At 42.7% G+C, this 19482-nt stretch overlaps 1 protein-coding gene across 1 annotated transcript in view; it reads right to left on the reverse strand.

Moving 5' to 3' along the window:
- ADCY6 (adenylate cyclase 6) overlaps positions 1–19482 on the reverse strand; it is a 400482-nt gene that overhangs the window by 111960 nt on the left and 269040 nt on the right. The window contains exons 17-19 of the mRNA XM_085600393.1: positions 17528–17703; positions 9013–9048; positions 7034–7163 (exon numbers count right to left, since the gene is read on the reverse strand). Coding sequence (XP_085456519.1) covers positions 7034–7163; positions 9013–9048; positions 17528–17703 — 342 coding nt within the window. The remainder of the gene's footprint in view (positions 1–7033; positions 7164–9012; positions 9049–17527; positions 17704–19482) is intronic.

Raw genomic sequence — 19482 nt, forward strand, 5'->3', positions numbered from 1 at the left:
TAGGAGGACGATTAAGGTTTTTCGTAGAAGCTTGGCAGAGATTTATAAGGGATCCTTGGGTTTTAAATGTAATACAAGGGTTTGAAATAGACTTTGTGCAACAACCAGTTCAAATCGTGGAACCAAAGGCATTTGTTTTGTCTCAAGATAAAGAGGAGATTGCAGATTTAGAGGTGAAGCAGATGTTGAGGAAAGGAGCAATTTGTTTGGTAGAAGAACATATGAAAGGTTATGTGAGCACCTTGTTTTTAGTAGAAAAGAAGGACAAGCGATGGAGGCCAGTGGTAAATTTGAGGAGTCTGATTCGATCGTTAGTTTACAGGCATTTCAAAATGGAAGGGATACATCTCGTAAGAGACATGTTACAGTCAAGGGACTGGTTGGTGAAGTTGGATTTGAAGGATGGCTACTTCACGGTCCCTATGGCAGTCAAAAGTTTCTTCAATTCAGGTGCAAAGTCCAATTATTTCAATTCCTGTGTCTACCATTTGGCCTGTCTTCAGCAACTTGGTGCTTCACAAAGTTGATGCGTGTGGTAGTGGCATTCTTCAGGGAGAGAGGATACCGTTTAATTGTGTATTTGGACGATATCTTATTAATGTCACAGGCTGCCATCGAACTGAGGAATCAGCTCAGAGATTAAATAGATATGTTAGAGAGTTTAGAGTTCATGATAAACCATACAGAGTTGATTGCCGCACCGGCACAGAGCACGGATTTTCTTGGATGTACAATAGATACAGGTGGAGGGGTGTTAAGGTTATCAGAGAAGAAGGTGAAAATGATAATGTAAGAGGTGTTGAGAGTACTGCGGAGGATCGTATTAACTTTGAGGGATCTAGCAAGGATTCTGGGTTCAGTTTCTTCTTCAATTCAGGAGATTTTTCCAGGGCCCTTGCATTATCGAGCTTTACAAAGGGTGAAAGCAGATGCATTTTAAAAAAAAGTTTTATATAGCGCAAACTAGACCCGAAGATATCAGGTATCAGAGCGCTTTACATGAGCACCAGTTTCATTACAGAGGAACACATTAATTGTTGTTAGGCACAGGGAGTTTAAGTGATTTGCCCAGAATCACAGGATGTTGAGAATTGTTGCCGGTTCCCCAGCTTCGAGGTCAACCGCACTAGCCGTAAGGATACACATCTTCTCCCCAAAGAGAGTTGAGAGCAGGATTATGGTATGGGGACAAGGTAGAGTTGAACGAGGATGCGAAGGAAGAACTAGAATGGTGGCTGAACAATCTGAAGGTGTGGAATGGAAGAGCAATTTTTGGTTGCCTGCCGGATGTTATCCTGGCGACAGATGCAAGCCTCTTAGGTTGGGGGGCACATCTGGGTCTTCAGAAAACAGGAGGTGCTTGGTCGAGGCAAGAGAAGGAATTACATATTAACTGTCTGGAACTGACAGCAGGGTCATATGCATTGGAGAGTTTGCAAGGTCAGACAGTGCATTTGAAAATGGACAACATTTCAGCGGTATCTTACATAAACCAAATGGGGGTTGCAGATCAAAGAGTATCGGATGTGGCGAAATAGTTGTGGATGTTTTGCTTGAAGAACAAAATAGCTTTAAGAGCAGAGTACCTGCCGGGGATACGGAATGTGATAGCGGATTGGAATTCTAGGCATATGAAGGACTTCAGCGACTGGATGCTAGGGACAGAATATTTCAGGAGGATACAGGAGGTTTTCGGTCCACTGGAAGTGGACCTGTTTGCAACAAGGTTGACATTTCAGTTGAGGAAGTATAACAGTTGGCTGCCAGATCCAGGGGCTGCAACGATAGACGCAGTTCAGCAATATTGGTCGGATATGAAAGGTTATGCTTTTCCCCCACTTGCAATGATTCAGAGGGTATTGCTGAAGGTGAGGACAGAAGGATGTCAGTTGGTTTTGGTAACGCCCAGTTGGGTGTCGCAGACTTGGTTTCCGGCGGCTTTGGAAGTGGCTTGCGAGGTTCCCTTTTTAATGAGAGCAGAAGAGGGAATGCTGGTAAACGAGGTAGGAGAGGTTCATCCTTTGATTCGGAGCTGAAATAAAATAATGTCTTAGCCGTGTTGTTTATATATTGTTCTACATAAGGCCTTCTTGTTTGGAAGGTGTCAGGGGATCCAGTGCAGTCAAGGGACTTTCGCAGGAGGTTGCATAGTTGCCCGAAGAATCTTGGGCACCCCGAACAAGGAAGAGGTATAAAGGAGTATGGAGGTTCTGGGTACGTTGGTGCGTGGAACAGAGTTTGGATCTCGTGGAGGCTCCTGTGGAGGAACTAGTTAATTTCTTAGTGGAGCAATTCAATAAAGAGTTGAGCTATCTAACCATTACTTGTTATAAATCAGATGTGTCGGCAGGGCATGCTTTTGTAGGAGGTAGATCTGTAGGTAGTAATGTTTTAGTATGTAGAGTGTTAAAGAGTATGAGATTAAAAAGGCCTCCCAGAGCACTTTACAATGTGATGTGGGATGTAAACTTGGTTTTGAAGTGGTTTCTTGACTGGCCTATGAATAGATTTTTGAATAATAATAAGAATATTTCTATTAAGCTAGCAACTCTGTTGTGTTTAATTTCGTGTAGAAGGGTGTCTGATGTGACATGTTTGGAGGTCAGTAACAGGTACTTTTGCCCATATGGTGTGTTGTTTTAGATACATAAAAGAACTAAGACCATTTCGACTTCGGTTTTTTATCCGAGGTATGAGGAGTGCAAAAAGTTGTGTGTGGTTGATTGCCTGAAGGAGTACAAGTGTAGAATGGCGGAGAATAGGGCGGATGGTGAACATCAGCTATCGATTTCACTTGTCAAGCCATTTAGAGCAGCAAGTACGACAACAATCTCAAGCTGGGTGAGATGTGTGATGGTCAGGGATGAGTGAACATGGAAAAGTTCAAAGCACATTTCATCAGGGGTGCTATGGCAAGTAAATGTAGCTGGAATGGTGGAAATTTACAGAGTATTTTGAAAGCAGCCGATTGGTCAAATGTGAAAACATTTACAAAACACTACTTTAGACCTGTAGAACATAGGTCTGAGGGGGTGTTAAGAGGCTTTCAACATGCATAATGGTAGCCTCCGGTCTTGTAATGAAAAGACGACTCTCAGATTAATATGACCAGAGAATCGGGATTTCATTAAAGACACGGAGGCTAACATTATCCCGCCCTCCACACTCTATCGTGGAGGATATACTCCTGTAATAAAATAATAATAGGTAAATAAATAGTATACATTTTTTTTGATGGTTATGAAAATGTTAATGTTTTTTGCTTGGCAGGAAATAAGCTGTTGGGTATGAATCGTATGATATACTATAATAAGGTGTTTTTGTTTACAGATTCTCAGTCGTAGGAGAAATAGGACTCACATGGATATGAGGCGGAAGAAGATGAGAATTCTTTGCAGGGTTGCATGTAAAAGAGGATGAGTGTTCTATGCTGTGGACATTTATTGACTTTATAATTCCAGTTCTGGATTGTTTAAGTGCAGTTCTTTAAAGAGGCTGCTGTTCAGGAGTGGCAATAAAAGGTGAGCCTTCGTCTCTTTAATGAAATCCTGATTCTCCAGAGGGTGGTAGCTCCTACCACCACGATCTTTACCTGCAGTATTGAGCTTCTTACTTTATCGGGGGAGAAGCATCACCCGTACCCTATGAGTTAGCACGCTTATGCGCTATGTAGACCACTTAGGAATCTGGAAGAACCCTACTCCTGATATATAGACCGTCATTGGAGGAGGGCTTATATTTCTTTTACTCACCAGAGGTTCTACCACCCTGGCCTTGACTGGCTACTTGAATGTATTCATGGCCGACTTCAGCATCTCCTTGAGCATGGGCAGAATTTGAACTGTCCCCCTTTTCATGGAGGCTATGCTACAGCCTTTTGAATAATGTCATGGTAGGTGGTTGTGCCATATGGGGGTCACTTCATAGTTGGATAGTAATCCAAATTTGTATGCCCCAGGGGATTTACATCATAGACTTCCCACAGGTCATCAGTGGACACTGGGTCAAATGGCGTGTCCTGGGGGGGTCACTGGGATAAAAGGAGCTGCCCTGTCTATCAGAGGAGTGTGGGGAACCCTCTAGTAAGTTTGGTAGTGGTTAAGTGTGGGATAAAGGAGGAGGCCTAAATGGGATAGGGCAAGTGCCTTTGTCCTTGTGCTACTTGCGCTTGAGCACTAGGGGAGACTCCACGCAAGTTCCACCACAAAGGTGCGCTTCCTCTTGAGCGGCAAATCTCTACTGGCTTTGGAGGCTGTCTTGTGGAAATCTTGCTGAGGTTGAAATGGCTTAAGAGGCATTTTTGTCTCCTGTCCAATTTCTATTGAAGGGGTTGAAGGCTAGGTTACTCTGAGTCTTCGGAGTGCTGCACTGAGGGCATCTTCGGCATCAATGGCTTGGGAGGCAAGGCAGGCCTTGGATCGGGTATTGTCTTCAACGCCGATAGCTTAGGCACCAAGGGTGCTTTGGGTCCACATGTGCTTTGGGCACCGATGGCGCCTTTGGCGTCGATGGCAACTTTGAAGTGGAGGCTGGCATTTGGCACTGGCGTCAAGAGGATCTTGGGCCTCTGATGTGCTTTTGGGCTTGACGGAGTAATGCTCGTGAATGGGGGTGGCATTGGCTATGAGGATTTCAGCTGGCACCAACCGGAGCTATATGGCAGTGGGAACCCAGAGGGATGAGTTTTTGTTGGAGAACTCAGTGCCTGATCCACCTGAGGGGGGTGCCCTGCCTCACCTCGAGACCCTGAAGGAGGCTTTTGTGGTTTAACTTCAGCTGTAACAACTCTCCCTGATGAGGTCTTCACTCGAGGTCCAGAAGTCGTGGAGTCGCTGGGAGTCTGGATGTATTAGTGCCTAGAGCCGTTGGAGAAGATTGCCTCAGAGCTAGGTGATGGTTGTTGGAGAGGAATGCCTGAGGGACCACCTTCTTTGACGTTGGAGGAAGACTGCTCCCCAGAGATGTCAGGGGTGTCCTCAGAAGCCTGCCTCTGCATCTTATGGTGTGCCTACCATCTCTCCTGCCGATACTGAGGAGTCTTTTTTGAACATAAGGTTATGCAGGCCTTGCACACTGGTGAGGTCTGAGGCCCTGCGGTGCCAGGAGTCTATGTAGATTGGTGTTTTGAAGGTAACAGTTGGAGGGAATGCTACGAAAGTCGATTTCCAGATATCAGAGTCAAGGAATTGACCGGGGGGGCCCAAACACGTCAAACCAATCTAACATGGAGCCAGTGCCCATGTGCATTGCCAGCTAATGGAGGAGTCAACATACACCTTGTGACCCGAAAAACTTCTTTGAAGAAAAACAACTTTCAAACGTTCCAACCCAAAACTAGATAGCAGCAGTATGCAGAGCATGTGCATCTTTAGCAACACATGCTACAGACAATATGTTTCTAGTTATTCTATGGGGACATCCAGTTCATGTGAACCAAACTCTCACAGTAAGGAGAGTCAAGTATCAGAAGCGCACGGGAATTCAAGGGACGCCTCTGTGTCACCCCAAACAACTGAGAACAGAGACATACCAGCACAGGGAAAGAGGGGCTAAGATTCAAACCCAGGGGTTGCAACAGCTACATCTTTGGCTGCCATAGCTAAAACCAGCATTGCCTGAGAAACACCAAATAGCCTTAAAAGCGGCACATAGCGTTCTCAAAAGGTGACTGCCTGGAAATGGCAGGGGGTCACGGTCGGTGGCACCTAAAGCTACACCAAAAGGGTTACCAGAGCTGTACCTGGGATCTCCAAAGCCAGGCAGGGGAAGCACAAAGAACCCACCTTAAGCTGCCAGTGCCAACATCTCAGTCGATAGAGTGTGCCAACTCAGTATCACATGAACCTCATTAGGGTCTCTTAGATGCTGGAAGGTGAGCAGCAAAACTGATTCATTATAGTTGTATACAAAGGAACCGCATTATTAATTAACCTTCCAACAACACCCACCTTTTATAATTCAAACCTCTGACCCAGGGCTGGCCTTTAGCCAGGGCGAGCTGGGCCCATGCCCAGGGCGTTGACATTTGTAGGGGCGCAAGGAACTGACAGCATGCAGAAGTCACCCTCTGAAATGGCTCCTGCAATTCAACCCACATGGTGTTTAATCATGCTTTTTTCTAGTACAGGCTTCGGATGCCCCATTGAAATCCTCTCGTCCTTCCCATCTCCTGAAGAGTTACACCCTCTATCCCTTCTCATCTACAGTTTAGCAGTGGCAGGAAGAAGCTGAACGAAGGGTGATTCAGGTGAAAATGGGGGAAGAGTAGCAAAGTTTGTGTCATCAGCCAAATCCTGCCCTGAATACAACAGCCCCCAGCCTCCCCTCCCTGATAAAGTTTACTTAATAGAAGCAGCAAGAAAGAAAATGTTGGACGAGACCGCAGACAGCTGAGACAGAAGAAGTAGGATAGGACAGCAGACAGACGGGCAGGAGGGCCTTGTGAGCTGGTGAACCTCTATAAAACTAAATTCTAATTGTTTTCTAAACGTGAAACATCTTACATATTTCTGGTCTTGTTGCAAATACAAAACTACAGTGTTACTCGATTATCGGTATTTTATTAAGTGAGCGGATGTGGCGTTATGGCATTGGACCTGGTGAATCAAGTTCGAGTCCCAGCGTCAGGTTAACATCTCGTGATTATTGGCAAATCACCCATGCTTAAATGAATCGGACCTTGTGTAATGTAACTGGTGCTCATGTAAAGAGGACGAGTTTGTGCTGTATAAAAATGTTGAAAAAAAAGTACTACAGTTTGTCTTTGCTTTCTAATACTTACAGTTTAGTTTTTCCTCACCATAAACACAGGACTAAAAGTAACAGGATACTAAGAAAATACATATTTGCTAAGTTAATGGAGAAAATGGTTTGCTCTTTGTGTATCTTAAGTTCCAGGCTACAAGTACGATAAAAAACAGAGGATTAAGGGGTGCCAAATTCGGTTCTGCAGAGGGAGCTATGCGCACAAAGGCTGGCCCTGCTTTAATCCTCTTTTAATGCCACCCCTCCAAAACCCTGCAAACCCACTTACCTGCAGCTTCCATAAAAAGTCTAGCCTTGCAGTGGACTCCACCTGCTGGGCATGGAGGTAAAGAGCTAGAGCAAATGCCATGAGGATCACAGGAGTCATGTACTTGAGCGCCACCTTGCTGCTCGCCATGCTGGAAGAGGACGGACAGGTCAGGGCAAAGTCATCCCACATGAAGCCCACAAATACGACTCACTTAAATATCAAGCTGAACCAGAATATCCCATACCAAACCCACACCCAGGGCCACCTCCAGCGCACTAGGACCAAACCTACAGTAACAAAGTTATAGTGGAGCACAAAATCAACAGCTGAGCACAATCCAACATCACAGCCCCCCCCAATACTGAAAACACTACCAGGATCCGCTTTACCAACAAGTTCATACACGGCAAACCACAAGTCTAAACTAAACTTGAGTACCAAAGCACCAATAGCAATCAATGTGCCTGAACATCGAAGCTAAAACAGCAGCACCTCAGCATGAAACTGACAACAGAGACATTAAAACAACAAGCCCACACCCAGAAAATCACAATCCCCAACCCACAACAAAGGTACCCCAACACCAAACACCAACAGTCTGAGGCACCACAACAACAAACTAACAACCAGAAAACTCCAATATCAAACTGAAGCACCCATATTTCAAACCTAAAATCAAGGTACCCCAACACATACCCACAATCATGGTACCCTAGGACCAACTCACAATCAAAGCACACTTGTACCAAACCTACAACCAATGCCCACAAAATCAAACCTACAATCGGGGGCCAAAAATCCAAACACATCAGAAACCCCAAGTTAAATGCATAACCAGTGCACCCCTATTCCAAAGTCACAAGAGTCACAAGCAGAAAACCCACAGCTAAAGATGAAACCATCAGTCCAGAACCTATGGGCCCCAGTGTTGACATTGAAGCCCTTAAAACAAAACCCACATAAAAGGCCCTAGAACACACAAGCCACAATTAGAGAATGCCAAAACCAAATCGAAAGTGGAGGCATTCCACCAACAACCCCAAAATTAACCACACAAATCCCCAAATGGGTCCAGTATCACCAACAACATAACCAGAGCAATCCCATGATCAAACACACCACCAGAACACCTGTACTTTAATCCAAAAAATGGGACACTACAAAAGTAAACCTACAACTCTACACAAAATTAGCAACCATGACATCTATAACCAGAGTAACTTGAAGAAGAAAGTCTCAATTGAGGCACACAAACACTCACCCCAGAATCATATTCCCCACAACAAAATCCACAATCAGAACACAACAAAAATAAACAAACTGGAGCATTCCAACATCAAACTTAGAAACTAAAGCACCCCATCACCAAACCAGCACAAGAGGAACCTCAATACTGAACACACAAATATGGACTGTAAACTTCAAACTCACAGTGGGGCCACACCAATACTAAGCGCCCAACATCAAATATACAATTAATATACCCCAAAGCAAAGCCCAATACTGAGGCTCTCCATGACCACAATCAGAACCACAGTCTGCAAAGGTAAACTCACAAAACAGGCATCCCAACACTTAACTCACCAATGTAACCCTAGGACACCAAAAGGGCAATCAGCATCACCAAACCTTTGCTCAATGAAACCTGGTACCACAACCAAAACACGAACCCACTGACAGAGCACCCCCAGCTCAAACAGAACAATCAAGGCACTTCAGGACCAAAAATCAAGGTACCCTCATCACGCACCAACACAACGAGAGCATCAAACCTACCATCAAATTACCCCATCCCCAAACTTACAAAAAGAGCCCACCAACCTTAGGACCACAGCACCCGAAAGGCAAAACACCACAAAACAGAATAGTCAGGAGAAATGTGATTCTTCTGACTGCAGACACATGAGCAAACTAATATGATTTTCTGTTACCCTTGTGCAATGTGAAGAAGAGGGAGATATACAAACTGAAATGGAAAGAAATGTTGATACACTTACCATTCACCGCTCTCCAAAGTCTGATTGAAAGTTGACCTGTAAAGAAAGAGCATAGACAATGATCCCCGGCCCAGGAGATGAGTGTCAAAGGAAAAAAACAAAAAAACAGATGGAGATAAAATGCATGCCTTAATTCACCAGTTAAGGGAACACACAGTGCATAGCACATTTGCCCCTGATGTAGCTGTATCAACCTGAAATTAGAAGCGGACTATTATAAAGTAACGCTAAAGGGGATAAAATAGCCACAGAATCTTTGAACCTTCCGTTCTGTAAAACAAATCGTTGCACTTAAAATTAAGAATTCTAAAAGAGCAGATCAAACAAGCATTGGCAAAGCCAACAAGTCTTGTCTATACAAGATCTATTGGCTGTAATGTAATTTTTAAGCCATGTTGTATAACTTTTGTACAAAAGGATTATTATATTATACAGCGGTATATCTATCCATTGTTATAATAAGGTTCACGTTTTATCCACACAAAACCATAAAAATTCTGCAGTTGTAGTTTTTCTTGTGTTAAGAAACTATAACTTGTGTCCTAAAGTTACTAAAAATGGCACAAGTTATAGTTTCTTCAGATAAGTAGAACTATAACTGCGGAATTTCTATGGTTTTGTGTGGGTAAAATGTGAAACTAACTATAACGTCCCTGTAATATTTGATTTTTTCAGTGAATTTCTATTTTTTTTTTTAGCATAAAGTGATATATAATTACTGTACATTAACATAACCACTGCTGTGCATGGTGTGTGAGTGAGTGAGGCTTTTTTTTTCTATTGGGCTTCGGATCCATGAATCCCCTGCGGGTACTAGCGGGATCCACGTCCCTAGATATCTATATTTTTTTCCTTTAATAACTCCAAAACTACTGAACAGATATACACCATTTTACAAAAAGCACTCTTTCTGGACCAAGATCTAGCTTTCTGCCAAATTTGGTGTAATTCCATTCAGCTGTTCATCCTGTAGTCGTGTCTAAAAACTGCAAAATCCCAATTGACATTGCATGGGGAAAAAACGTTTTCTGATTCCACCCCTCCCCCTTTTATCGGTCCACGCTTCACGAATCACCCTGAAACTTTCCAGACAGCAACTGAACTAACTTGCATACTAGTTTTAAAAATTGCATTGTTTAGTATTTTATGGTATCATCTGTCATTGTATAGTATGATATGGCCATTCATTGTACAGGATGGTCTGGAATGGCATGTCATTGTATGGTATGCAATGGGCTGTCATTGTTCGGCATGGTATGGTATGTCACTGTATAGTACTGCATGACCTGTCATTGTATAGGATGTTATGGTATGGTGTGGGGTGACCAGTCATTGTATATTATGGAGTGGTATGATATGGCCTGTCACTGTATAGCATGGCTTGTCATGTATAGTAAGGTACAGCCTGTCATTGTATAGTATGGTATGGCCTCTCATTGTGTAGCATAGTATGGTATGGTCTGGTCTGTCATTGTATAGTATGGTAAGGCCTGTTACTGAGTGGTATGGTGTAGCCTGTCAATGTACAGGAGAGTATGGCCTGCTATTGTATACTATGGTATGGGGTGGCCAGTCATTGTATAGTACGGAGTGGTATGATATGGGTTGTCACTGTATAGCTTGGCATGGTCTGTTATGTATACTATGGTACGGTATGTCATTGTATAGTAGGAAATGGACGGTCATTGAATGGTATGGTATGTCACTGCATGTTATGGTCTGTCATTGTATAGTATAGTATAGTCTGTCATTGAATGGTATGGTTTGGCCTGTCATTGTATACTATGGCCTGTCATTGTATAGTAAGGCATAGCTTGTCATTGTTTAGTATGGTGTGATATGTCATTTTATAGTATGGTATGGCATGTCATGAAAGGAAATGGAATTTATAAGTATAAAGCTTACGATTGCCCGAGGGTGTCCTGGCGCTGCCATTACCCAAGGCTATGAAAGAGAGGAACCAAAGTGTTGTAGGTGGGCCTAACGAGATCAAAAGTGACTATTGGTAGAACAACCAAGTTTTTGAAGCTTTCCTGAACTGGTGCAGATCGGTTGTTTCCTTAAGTTTAAGAGGAAAGGTATTTCAATGTTTGGCAGTGCAGATGTCAAAGCTTCTACCTCTTCAATGGGATTTTCTGTATTTAGGGACTATTACATTTTTGGCTGCAGCCGATCTCCACTTTAGATAGTCAAGGCCTGCATTGTGAAGTGCTTTGAAGGCAGTACATAATGCCTTAAAAACAATGCGCTTCTTTATGGGCAATCAATTTAGCTCTTTTAGAGCCTGTGAAGCCGACTGATGCTTGGGGATTTCCAGCAGCTATAGGAGGAAGCACAATAGGAGTGGAAAAACAAGCAAAACACACACCCTTTACAATATATTGTTATTTCCATGATAAGACATTCTATCCAACCTGTAATCGTGCAAATACAAATCAATTTAAAACACACTCCATTTTTTATAAAACATTTTTTAAATGCCAAAAACATTCTATAAATCATGAAACAAGTACCCAAAAATCACTTTCTTACAAAACAAACAAGTGATTACTTAATAGCCAAATTTCATTAATGTATTTTGAAATCATTGTTAAAAGCGACGCTAACCATTTGTGGCGTCTTGGTGGTGTTATGCTGCACCAAAGAGTAGAAGCCAGAGGATGAAAAGTAAAAGTGAATGAGTATGGGAAATGAGCGGTGAAAGCAAGCTTGCAGAACAAAACCAGAAGAAAGACAATTAATTTAAAAACACATACAATCTTACAAAGTGCTACAAGTAAAAGAAACAAATAAGCAGGGCGAGAAATCTGAAGCAGCGGAAGGACACACAAAAAAACTATGCAGTACTTGGTCCATATTCCAGGGACATTGCAAACCCACAAACTGAAACTGAAGCCAGCACGCACTAACCAAACAAACAAGCAAATAAGACTAACAATGAAGCCAACTAATGGTAAGCAAGGGGTGGGCTCTAAGCTCCCTGTAAGCAAACAAGATGTCTTGTAAGCGACTGCGTGCTGGCAGTCACAGGCAAGACCTAAAAATCACAACTGTAGCACTGGCTCTGCAAGTACTGAACGGCTTCCAAGCCAACATTCATAATCTGAAAATACTTCACAGTGCGCGCATTGAATGCTTTTGAAAAGGTGTTTTTCAGGAAAAAGAATGTCTGCTTGACATCCACGATAGTCAAAGAGGAATCAGTAGACAAAGAAAGAAAAACGGCAGATGAACATGAAAATCAAATAGGACTAAGAAACCCAGGTGTGTGTGTGGGGGTGTGTAATACCACGTTCTTTCAACAGAAAACTGTGACATGCTCATTGACTGAAAACCTTGATTATCACTACTGCATGGGCCAACGTTACAGCCACATTTCCAAGCTTACTACCCTAGGATTAGTCAGTTGGATAATTTTAATCTGCACATCTTTTCTATCATTATTTTTAAATGGACTGTCTACAGTAGAATTTATTCCGCTGCATAACATTTTGCACACAAGGGGGGCTGTGTTCCCATTATTAAGACTGGCATTTGCCAAAATTTCTGTTTCCCCCCCCAAAAATCTTTTAAAATACATATACATACACACATACAGAGAGGGCCTTCATGTGAGCTCTCTTTATACATTTGTTTGTTGTAGTGTCATTCCCACTTTACTTCCATCCACATAGGCACACAGCAATGACCAGACACACATTTACAGCCACTGGGTCCTATCACTATTAATGACTGTTTTCCGCCTTTAAACATGTGACAGAACAGTAGCCTGTTGAGCCCCAGAGACTAGTGGGCCAATGTTTGCTTTTCCCCCAAAACATTTTTCCTCTTTACTAAACGTTTTACTTTGCTTATTTAGGAATGTTTGCATTCCACAAACACACTTACTAGGCTCTCGCGGCTCCCTGCAGGGGGCGAAAGCCTAGGCAGGCACTGCTGGTAACACTCATCAACAAATGTGCTTCAAAATCATTTACTGCCAGTGCGTACGTATCCACGGGCAGCCATCTTGGAATGTTTTTTTTCTTCACTAAAGTATAACAAACCCATTCAAAGGTGGCCACCTGGCGTGCACGTGGACGCATGGGCTGCACTCTAATTGTTTTTGTTATGCTTTATAACACAATTTATTAAGAGATGTCTGTTGCTTACCCAATGTGCGATTTCCTGTCCTGTTGCTTGCACGGCATATTCTTACATTGCTCCTGCCCTCTGTTTTTCTTCGACCACAGCTCCCAGGTTTTAATTTTTATTTTTCATTACTCTCTCAGTAATCCTACTTCCTCGTGCCAAAGACCCTCTACTTCCCGAACTACCTGTTTATATACCAATGGTTTGTTGTGTCCCCTTCTTCCTTCTGTCCCCTTTTTGTTTCTACATTTTGTTTGGATTGCTAACGAGATGGGGATTATCAAGAACGGTTGGTCAGCATTTGACACTGCCAATTATACTATCCTGTTACACAGTGCAAAGAAAATGGGTGTAAGAGTTAATGTAATAATAGTGGTTTGGATTCCTTTTGTCAAGCCATGTCCGAATTGTCTAGGTGCCCCTTTACTCTACAGATCCTACATATCTCATCAGCTATAAGTTGCACACATAGCCTGCCTATGTAACGTGTATGTTAAGACTCCTGCTTGCCTTGCCTCCTGTATAATCAGGCACTTTTACATTTATCTCAAAGTCTGACAAGTCGATCATGACCAATAATGAAGCCATGAAATTACTGATGACTGGAGACATTTTATGCTTGCAGGAAACTTGGTTGGAAACAGCCAACTACATTAAAGGCTACCAGGCGATCCACACAATGGCAAGTAAAAAAAACATCTTCGGAAGACCAAGCAGAGGGATCTCGATATTTGCAAAATTAAATCTGCAACTACAATTCGAGGATTGGCCCACGTATGCACCAGATGTCCAGATTATAACAATACATGGGTTCAGAGTAGAGGTCACTCCATTTAAACTTGGAGTAATTAACCTATATGTCAATCCCAAAAAAAAAGGATAAAAATATAAACATCAGAAGGATCATTAGGCTAATTAGAGCATACCTCCACGAGAACCCTGGACATGAATGCATCATTACTGGGGACTTTAACATAAGAGACCTATGTGGCCCGGAACAAAATCACGAGGACCGCAGTCGTAATCTTATGGAAGCCTGTATTAATGAATTCAACCTGGGGTCTGCGAACAACGCATGCCAGCTGACAACGACTCCACAACCTACATTTAAAAATATCTCCACGCTTGACTATATTTTCCTGAGTAAGAATTTGTTGAGGAGATGCGTAGAGTATAAGGTACTATCCACTCCCAGAAGCGATCATCAACCAGTCTCTGTTTTGGTCAACATTAGTAGCATGATGCATGAGGAATATCTAACTGCAGGTAACATGCTCAGTCTAGATAATGAAACAGCCTCAATTAAACTAATCAAATGGAGGCCTATAAGCCGGACAAAGTATATTAAATGGAAGCAGAACACATGCATAAACGGCCCACAGATAAGTTGGGCAGAAATTATGACCTCGCTATTCAATGCTTTGACTCCAGGAAAGCAATCTACTCATAATAATAAACACACGCAACTGGGGCAACTTAACTACATGGACAACCAAATCTTCATTCAGAGCAAAAAGAGATGCCGCTTGGCAGAATCAAAGCATAGGAAGGAAAAGTCCATTCAAACGGAAAGACAATTGAAGATAGCAAGAAAAACACAAAAAAATTGCTTGGCAACTAAAACAATCCAGCATAGAGGAAAAATGAAGAATCATTTATACATTACTAGCACCCAACAAAAGCAAGGAATTTTGGAGATATGTCAATGGCCTACATGGTGGCCATCACATTCACAATGCTTTACCTGCCAACAAATGGGCTGTTCACGCCATCAACCTATACGTCGACCAAAAAACATCCATGGGAAGCATTGTCAAGGTAGAAGACCACCAACATGAGGAGAGCAATGCGGTGGATCCATACCAAACAGAAAGGGAAATACTAACCATCCTCCAGGACATCAGGAAGGATGGGGCGCCAGGACCCAACGAGCTGCCTGGGTATATCTTTAAGGAAGATCGTGAATACTGGGCACCCCACATTCAAACCTTATTCAATCATTGCTATAATTTTTATGTTGTTCCGGATTCATGGAAAGGCTCCATCCTACATCCCATTTATAAAAAGGGGGATGCATCTGATCCAGGGAATTATAGATTGATTGCACTACTGGACGTAGAAGGAAAGACATTTGCAAAAAGGCTCTTGAAAGAGCTAGAGACATGGATCACGAAAAATCAAGTAATCTCGCATTACCAGACTGGCTTTCGGACGAATTCGTCGACTATGGACAACGCCATCGCACTTTCATATCTGGCAACGAAGGCAACTGGACCCACCTGCCCTCCATTATATGCCTGTTTTGTGGACTACAGTGGACTACAGTGTCGCCTTTGATGGAGTCGATCAAAACATTTTGTGGGAAAAATTGGCTAAGTGGGGCATACCATGGAAATTGCTTGCAGCCATCTTATCACTCTACACCGGCACGTGGGTGCGAGTAAAGCTCACTAGCACATGCGCAACTGCCAAGATCTTCACAAACAGGGGGATAAAACAGGGCTGCGTGATCGCCCCCACCCTGTTTAATTTATACACTGCTGACCCGGGAGAAGCACCGTTAATAACTAACATCTTTCCTCCAAAATTGGGCCACCTCAGACTGCCAATTATGCAGTATGGAGACGATCTCGTCCTGTTGGATCACACAAGAATTGGCATGAAAAGGGCATTAGAGACGCCACATAATTACAACATGGAAAACAAGCTCGTAGCTAATGCATCTAAGACTAAAGTGCTGATCTTTGGTCACAAGCCGAAAATACTGGCATGGCAGCTGGGCCCTTTAAGGATAAGCACGACCAACAAGTACACCTACCTAGGAATACAATTTATAGACACCTGCAGACCAGCCCTGTAGGTTAAAGTACTGGAGGCAAAAGCAGCTAAGCTAATATATGACTTGTGCAAACTACACCACAAGCTTGTAAGCCACTCGACGGAGGGGATCCGACGAGTTATGCATGCCAAGCTAATGCCAACACTCAGCTATGGCCACCTTGTCTTCCCTGGTCTGCTGACCAAAAAATTGGAGGGTCTATACACAATGGCGTATAGAAAAGTTTTCAAGCTCCCCTACACGACCAGGCGTTCACTGATCCGATTAGAGTTCAACATTACAACAATGGAAATTGAATGTAAAAAAGACATAGTCAAACTCCAACACAACGTGATCAATGCACACCTGGGCACAATCAGAGCAGCGCTACAGGTGGTCTTTATAGATAACAGTCGCTGGGCGAGGTATCTCTTGATTGCCAAACAAACACTGGGACCATCAATCGAACCTTCTACAGACATACCATTAACAAAGTGTAGATTAAAGATCCTGCTAAAAAAGTGTGGCAAGAACATCACGAGACAACAATACCTTGAACGGATCAGATTAGTCCTGGGTGCAGAAGGCCTTGTTAACTCGCATGAAAGTACTACATGCCAGCCCTACTTAAAATCCGGTCTTGGAAGGCAAGCCCTACAAAATGTCATGAGAGTGAGGCTCTTAACCTTGCCAATACAAGACTATAGAGCCCACTGGAAAAACTGGTCATCAAGTGGCACCGGCTGTTGTCTGTGTCAACACCACACAGAATCTGCGGAGCATGTTATTTGTTGCTGCCCAGCCTTGCTTTCCCCAAGGCGCTTGTATTTAAGAACCATGCTTATACATCACGGCGTGAGATCATGTAAGGAGGCCTTAAGGCATAGCTACACCACCACAGTCCCGATGTAGTTGGCATCAATTGGGAAGTTTTATGCGGCTGCTGGAATGCTCAACGATCAGCCAGAGAAGAGACAGTTAAATAAACTACGCTTCAAGCACCACTGACACTTGAAATTACTTTTCACCGCATATTTAATAATATACATGTCTAATTTTTGGTAGGAACAGGATGCCACCTGCAGTTTTGCACCCCCCCCCCCCCGCACGTCAAATTCTGCATGCGTTGATACTAAACGGACCGCTTTTTTTTCTTCCCTTTTCCTCTTTGGCACTAAAACGTGTATTTAGTTATTTTATAGTATTTTTTGCATTTTAAACATGTTGTCTTAATTAGATTTTATGTATTTTATTACTTTTTTTTTTTTAATCTTGCACTTTCTGCCGCTTTTGTAAAAGATTTTAAATAATCATACAATACAGTTGTCACTGAGTCAACAAAACAGGATTGTCGCAGATCAAATGAATAAGAACTCAAGCTTGCAAAACTGCTGGCCTGAAATGCAGTGCTTACCAAATATAGGCTGAAAGACCATAAAATGAAAACAGGCTCAAGCTGAAACAGATGAAAATAGGTTGGAGGCAGGTGTGATGCCTACATGTGTGTAAGAAATGGTGACAAAGGCAATCTAGGTGAAAAGAGGAATAGAAAGAGAAAGTACTCACAAGGCATTAGCTGTGACCAGTAGATCGTAGTTGTCGAAGAGGACCACCTCAGAGGCTTCAACGATGATGATGTACAGCACTTCGATGGAGAGCATGAGCAGCAACTTCCCAATGCTGCTGATCTGAAGGAAGACGGAACATGCCAGCAGGCTCAGCAGGATACTGTAGTTAAAATACTGAGAAGAGCAGAAAAAGAATCAGACAGGAGAACTCGAAAACCAATTGAGAGAGACAAAATATTTATATTTTTACGAGGATTTCAACTATGGTTTCATACGATTGATACCTTTCATAGATTCATAGAATGCAGAGTCAACGTATATCACATTAAGATTCCTTCCAACCTTTCTGGGATTATTTTGCACTCTGTCTATGCTTACACTTCCCAAGCACAGCCTCTGAGCCATCTTAGATTTTTTGAGCAGGATGTAGTGCTACACAATGGTGTTTCTGGAGTACAAGCGAAATCTGACCCAGCCACATATGAAACTATTAAAGATGATATCAAGGCTAGAGGCCCACTTTTATAAATAACACATTTCTTGGTAGAATTATCCTCCATTGAGCACAGTCTGACTTACTTATCTATGCTCTGGTATTGATGTAGAGGTCATTGTGCTTATGAAGCTGAATACTAATCGCCATGTGGCCGCCTTGCATACATCTTGCAGCGATATGCTTGCCTCAAATGCAGTTTTTGCTGTTATGTCTGCAGTAGAATTTTCAGACGTAGAACCCACAAGCACAATGTTATGCACGAAACTATCCATCTTGTGAGAATTCACTTTTACAATTCAAACTACCCATCCTGCAATTTCTTGATGTGATATTACTTTCCCACAATTCCTTACAGATGAACATCTATCTTTGCTGCTTGGATGTCCAGTGACGTAACACAAAATGATGGGACCACCATGCAGAATGTGAAGAGGGGCTCCGAGTCTTCCCTATCTAATAGATATGTATTGGACTTCATTTCAATGGGTGTGCTCTGATGGCTTAGGGGGTCCCTGGCAAGGTAGAGGCCTCCATGTGACAAAGGTGCTTGTGTTACTCTCCTGCAGATGCCTACAGTCTCACCCAAAGAAGAGAGCTATTTTCAATCTTAGTGCTTGAGTTTTATGAAGTGTTTGCCAATCTGAAAAAAGTTTACATAAGAGTTGTTGGTGAGCCCACCAAAATGCCCCATCTCTTGTGATGGGTTCAGAAGGTGTGAAAGCTCATAGTTCACTTGTAGTTCAAGACAGTGCACCTGCTACCAGGCTTATAGATTGTACTCCAGCAAAGATTTCAGTCCTGATTTTGCGATTTCCAGAAGCTATAATCAGATACAAAGATAAATAATAAATCTGCCAGTTGACACAGTACTAGACTGTCGATTCCTTTAGCAGCATAAGTCACATCTTTTGGATTTATGGTAGTTCGTAACATTTCGAAAATGCTTTTGACTATTTCCATATCTGGTTCAAATTTTGAGGACACTTTAATTGCAGCTTGCTAGCCAAAGTCCAATTCCACGCATGGTGGTACTGACATTGAGTCAGCAAAGACAAGTGGGCGATGGAGCCACAAACCAAAAGGAACTCTCCATACCAACATTAAATACAGGAGAAGGGGAGTAGGAGGAATTTATATAGGTCCGCAGGATGCTGCACTGCAATCATCCCATCAGGCCGGAAGGCCACAAAGCCGAAGGATAGAACACCAGATTAAAAACCCTACTGAGTGCTTGGGTGAAAGGTGTTTAGTAAGATATACACTCCACCATAAAATAGATATGTAAACCCTGTGCAGTCTGACACATTAACAAAGCAAGAGAAAGAAAATTACTATCTCGATAGGGCGCAACATTTAGGGGGGGGGGCAATGTTTATAAAAGACTTTTAATGAACTTCCACGCCATTACTGCTCACCTTGAATATGAAGAAACTTATATGGTGGTCAAAAGTTAATTG

Source organism: Triturus cristatus, chromosome 4_2, assembly GCF_964204655.1.
Source record: "Triturus cristatus chromosome 4_2, aTriCri1.1, whole genome shotgun sequence".
In the NCBI taxonomy this organism is placed as follows: domain Eukaryota; kingdom Metazoa; phylum Chordata; class Amphibia; order Caudata; family Salamandridae; genus Triturus; species Triturus cristatus.